Source organism: Haplochromis burtoni, unplaced genomic scaffold (genome assembly GCF_018398535.1).
Source record: "Haplochromis burtoni strain Fernald_Lab_line unplaced genomic scaffold, NCSU_Asbu1 Contig_1730, whole genome shotgun sequence".
NCBI lineage: Eukaryota > Metazoa > Chordata > Actinopteri > Cichliformes > Cichlidae > Haplochromis > Haplochromis burtoni.
This window is the reverse complement of record NW_024584091.1, coordinates 7129-12835: the sequence shown is the minus strand read 5'-3', so window position 1 is coordinate 12835 and position 5707 is coordinate 7129. Positions and strand designations below refer to the sequence as shown.

The window sequence follows — 5707 nt, the reverse complement described above, 5'->3', positions numbered from 1 at the left end:
TGATCATTTCAGAGAAATGGCTCTTTGAAATGATCAATTCATTATTTTGATTATCACTGGAAATCTATAATTGGTACAGTTCAGGCCATATAAAGTCAATCCTTTTTTTTTTTTGGATGTAATTATCAAAAACCCATCCTCCTCGAAGAGCAGTTCGACATTCTTTTTCTTATTCACAGGACGATTCTGTGGAGAGAAGGCGAGAGGTCGCTATCCGTGGCTTAGTGGTGTATCTCAGGGAGGAGGATCTCTTCAAAGAGCAGGTAAATCAGACATGACTATACTTTGTATTAGAGCTACAATCTAATCTATTATTAATTGATTTCTAAATTAATCAGCAACTATTTTGATAATTGATTGATCGGTTTAAGTAATTATTTTAGAAAAAGAAGTCCAAATTCTCTGGTTTCAGCTTCATAAATGTGAATCGTTTCTGATTTCTTTACTCCTCTATGACAGCAAACTGAATATGTTTGACATTTGAGGTCATCATATTGGGCGCTGAGAAACATTGACATTTTTCACCATTTTCTGACATTTTCTGGACCAAACAACTAATCAGATAATCGTCAAAGGAGCTTGCAAAGAGAACCTTCACAGACATAATCAGATAATCGAGAAAATTGTTAGTTGCAGCCCTATTTTGTGTTACTCTCATGTATAAGTATGATTACTTAAAACATTTATATTGATTCTGATCTACCAGGATGGTGGCGGGGATATTACCAATGAAGTGATGAAGATTGTAACCAGAGGTGCCACAACGTCTGATCCAGCCAGCGCAAGGATCATACTTGAAGGAACAGAAGTCCTAGCAGACCTGGATGTACCCAGAGCCTGTGCCTTGCTAATGGGGCTGATATATGCACTCAACCTCAGCTACCCAAAAGAACTGAAAAACACTTTTGAAAAACACTTTTGAAGTGTTTCAAAAGATATTCCTCGAGCTGGATGATCTGAAAGCCAGTCTTAAGGTAATGTCACTAAAAAGTAAACTGTTGTACTAAAAAATGTGAAGAGTGAGGCTATCCTCAAATTAAACGGGAAATGTTCCACTGTTGTTTGCAATGTGTTGTGTTACATACTGTACAGTAGGCAGTAGGTGTAAAGTTGAGCGTTGAGCATTAAGTACACCTAGTTAAAAATAATGCACTTTAAAAGGATAGCTCGGGTCTTTTGAAGTGAGGCTGTATATGAGGTACATATGTATTGTGAGTGTATTACACACAGTAGATGGCAGTCAGTAAGCTCCACCTACGGAGAAGCAGACGGGGCCACCGGCACGCAAGATGAGCCTCCATCCTAATAAAAGTGATGTCAGTTTAAATGTACATTATATCAAGAATATGTTTACTGCTTTATTTTGCTATCAGACAGCCTTTTCTGTGAGGAAAGAGAAGTTCTACTGCTTGTTGTTTCAATCGCTCTGGCCCACCAGCGTCCATGGACAAAAACAGCAATTTTACCTGACAGCACACAGGAGTTGCTGGTCCCCTGCTGCCTTGATCAGTAAGTGTAATTGTGTTATTTGGTGACTTTGGTGTTAGTTCGGGTTAGTTCAGATTTACCAAAGTCACACAAACAAACTGAGCCTATCATGCGTGTCGGTGGCAGGAATGTGCTGACTGCTGTCTACTGTGTGTAATACACTCACAATGTACTTCATACTTAAAAAAACCTAAACTATCACTTTTAACACAAACAAACTTGAATCAGAGCATGACTGTCAAAATGTTCAGTCTTTTTGAGACAGATTTACAGGGGTGTTTTATGTCATTTATTTTATGGAGGCAACAATTTTGTCTGCTATTGAAATGTCAATGAGTCTGGAATGGTGGACTGGTGTTCTAATAAACAGTTTGATCATAAAACTGGAATTTCAATGTGTAATTTATTGTATAATTGTAAGTTATAAGTTATTGTAAGTTATTAGTACTCAAAAAAATTAAGGTAACAATTTGCATGGATATTTCTGAGTAGAATAAAAGTAAAAAAATAAGTTTTAATAACTAAATGGAGTAATTTTTAAACAATTAAAATTAAGTTGGTTCAACTTAATTAAGCTTGTAGAGGACAAAGCAAATCATGTTGTTTGTACGTAAGGAATAGAGTTTGCCTAACTAGAGAACTCTTGTGGCATTTACGCTATAGTGGCTAAGCTGAAGTAACTTAAAAAGATCCATGCAAATTGTTACCTTAATTTTTTTACGTTAAGCCAGCAGATCTTTTTTTAGAGTGAAGCATCGCTATTCTTAAATGCCTTTACACTAGACACAATGACATGCTCTGGGAAAATTAACTTTTCTTTGGTGACTGTTCTTTACCCACTGTCACCCTTGTGTTAATGAATTCAGCATTAGTAACTGAACAGATGTGTATTCACTAGTAAAAGTTGGAGATTTACACCTTAAACCAGCTGCACTGAGAGACAGTTTCCTCCTGGATAAGATTGGTTTGGTGGTTTACTCGTGGACTCTGGCTGCTGGATTCTTAATAATTTCAGTATTAGTAATAACTGAGTTTGTTTTTACTCTTGTGACAGACTCATACAGAACAGAGAAAAGTAAATATAAACGATGGGAATTCTGATCATGTGATGAGTAAGATGAGATTCTCTTGGCAGATACACACAACTCGCCTCCCTGTGCTTTTGTTTTTTTCTTTTAGCAAATTCTTCTATTATAACGAAACTAGTGTAACCTAAATTTATAAACTGGACAGCATGTGATGAACATAGCAGAGCACAGACAGAGACACGTTTATCCGGACATGGATCAGCTGTTTGTGCTGCTGCTGCTGCTGTGGGGCTCAGGTAGGACTGCTTTGATTTGTTTTTATTGCACTAATGAAAACAAGTTTGAAAGTCAATATTTGGTGTCAGCAGCTTCATACTTCAGCTCAATCTGAGCTCTCTGAGCAGTTCTCTGTCATCTCTTCTTGAAGGACATTCAAAGCACTTCTCTTGGTGTTTCTGCCTTTTGTTTTGCTCTCTGTCAGGAATATTCAGGCTCTGGGGAGTCCAATCTATGACTGACAGTGTTCCACTGTGTTTGTCTGTCATAGATTATGCTTTTACTGCAGTGTTTTTGATCATTGTCATGCTGAAAAACATGTGCTTTTGTCAATCAGATGCTTTACAGATGATATTACATTTTTTATAATTTATCATTCTCTTAATTTTGACTGCATCCCCAATATTGTGCTGCTCTCGTTTGAATCATAAATATCTATGCTCCATTTTTTAAAATGTAAATGAGGAGTTTTCTTCACATACTATGTTTAATAATTCAGTTAAGTTTGATTCAATTTTATTTGTATAGCACCAAACTACAAGTAATAATAACCAGTAGTAAATAATAATGGTGTCATTTCCAGTTGGAAACTGTTCATGCTCTTCAGGGATTTGATTCAAGATCAACATGTGTTTAAAAAAAGTTTACAAGACTGCATCTGTGAAAAACAAAAGCAATACAGCACCTTGAGGTGACTTTTATTGGTATTTAGCTATATAAATAAAACTGAATTGAACTAAATTTTATTTGATCACGTTGTTCATGCTTTTAAATCAGTCTTTGATTTCTGTACTCTGCACTCTGGTTATTTACCGGTAGATATTATATAAGATACTGACAGAAGATACTAATCAGACAAAACCTGAGTTTTGGGTCTGCGCTTGCAGGCCCTGCTGGTTCAGAGACTTATCACCCGTGAACAAAGCAAGACAAACAGCGATCCGTTTTAACTTGCAAGGGAAACCTGGTCGGATCAGGCTGCAGCTCTTCACCCGACCTCAAATGACCGACCCTTCCCTGCAGCCTTTTATTCTGTGAATACACAAGCACCACCCATTGTCAACCCCTGTGTGTGCGTGCGTGTGCATGTGCATGTGTGTGTGTGTGTGTGTGTGTTTTGCAGGTTAAAACCCAAATAAGTGACTTCCTGTTGATCACAAAGGGTCATCTCCCCTCACCCTGTATATGGCTTAACCCCTTTAATGGTACACCATACACAAGCATAGGTGAGGCCATAAAGGGAGAAGTTTACTAAATAAGAAAACAGAACGTTTACATAGGATGTGCTGCAGTTAAACACTATAGCTTCCCCCACCTTTCTACATGTGGGGGAGGAATAGAACAGAAGAATTCTAACATGCAGTTTGAAACAAGGCTACAAATTTAAGTGCAAGAATGACAACTATTATCAAAATCACCCTAACACTAAGAGTTATGTCCACAGCTGAGCTCCACAGAATCCTGCTTTATGCTGATGGTTCTCTGATTTTCTCCTCAGGAATTCAGGCTTATGGAAAACAAGATTCAACAGGTACACAGAAAAATTAAAGTGAAATGAACAATCACTGAGGGAAAATCGTGACTCGCATTTGTCTCTCATCGTTTCAGAAGTAAAATTGCTTCTTTACTGATGACGCTCTGCTTTCTGTTCAGAGTCTGATGATGTCAGGTTGGTGGGAGGAGCCAATCACTGCGGAGGTACACTGCAGGTGAAATATCTGGGAGAGTGGAAACCATTGCAATTCATTGACTGTACCCTGAAGGAAGCAGCTGTATTCTGTAAACATCTGGACTGTGGCTCCGCTGTTTCTATAGAACAGTCCCCACAAAGCTCAGTGTGGGGGGTCAATTCTACCTGTGTTCAGTCAGGATCTGCTCTGAGGAACTGTGTAACAACAGAAGGCTTCTCCTCTGCCGTGGAGCTCACCTGCTCAGGTCAGCCCATCAGTGACACTGATGCACCAGACACAAAGACCAGGTAGAATAGTAGCACATCATCTGCAGCAGCAGAAAAGCCTGAAAAGACTTCTTCTATCAGTCCATCTGTGGCTCATCAGTATCCTGACACCCACACAGCCACCTGTAGTCAAGGCACTTCTTAAATAACCCTTTTGAATCTTTGGAGTATTCTCTAAAATAGTATAATTTTATTTTTCAGAAAAAGTAGAAAATTTAGCAAATATTTGCTGATATTGACGCACCACAAAAACAAATCACTGACAGCTGAAACATGTCTCTGCTGTCTCTGAGCTCTCTGTTTGATCTTCTCTGATGTCTCCAGACTCTGTCAGGCTGCTGAATGGTTCCAGTCTGTGTTCAGGCAGACTGGAGGTGAAGTCTGACCAGAGCTGGTCCTCAGTGTGTGAAGCTGACTTTGACCAGCAGGATGCAGAGGTGGTCTGTAGGGAGCTCGGCTGTGGGCCTCCTTCGGTCCTCCAGGGGGCGCTCTATGGAGAAGTGGAGGCTCCAGTGTGGAGCAAAGAGTTCCAGTGTGGAGGCCATGAGTCTGCTCTCCTGGACTGTAGAAGCTCAGGCTCAGCTAGAAACAGCTGCTCACCTGGCAAAGCTGTTGGACTCACCTGCTCAGGTAGAAGAGGAGCTGCAGCTTTGATGTGGTTCAAACTCACTTTATTCTTTTACTGATGACTCTCTGCATACTCCCAGCACATTTTATGTACATATTGGCAGTATACCTCTGCTGTCAGGTCCCTGCATCCACATGCTCATGTAATAAACCAGGCGATAGGTATGTTTAAATGTAATATTGTAATGTATATGTATATTTTTATACATTATACACATAAATGATCATACCAATCATTTAATCCTTTGTAATCCACTGGATCAGGCACCATAAAAGGGACGAATGAATCTTTGGACATCATTGATCACCTCACTCTGGCCAGACTAATGAA

The 5707-nt window shown here is 39.3% G+C and overlaps 1 protein-coding gene across 1 annotated transcript; it reads left to right on the top strand.

Moving 5' to 3' along the window:
- The first annotated feature begins 2754 nt into the window (after window positions 1-2754).
- LOC121811772 (scavenger receptor cysteine-rich type 1 protein M130-like) lies at window positions 2755-5450 on the top strand. The gene is made up of 4 exons (XM_042217260.1): window positions 2755-2812; window positions 4291-4323; window positions 4446-4727; window positions 5074-5450. Exons 1-4 carry the CDS (start codon window positions 2770-2772, stop codon window positions 5433-5435), a joined length of 720 nt encoding a protein of 239 aa, XP_042073194.1. The 5' UTR covers window positions 2755-2769; the 3' UTR covers window positions 5436-5450.
- Window positions 5451-5707: the final 257 nt, after the last annotated feature.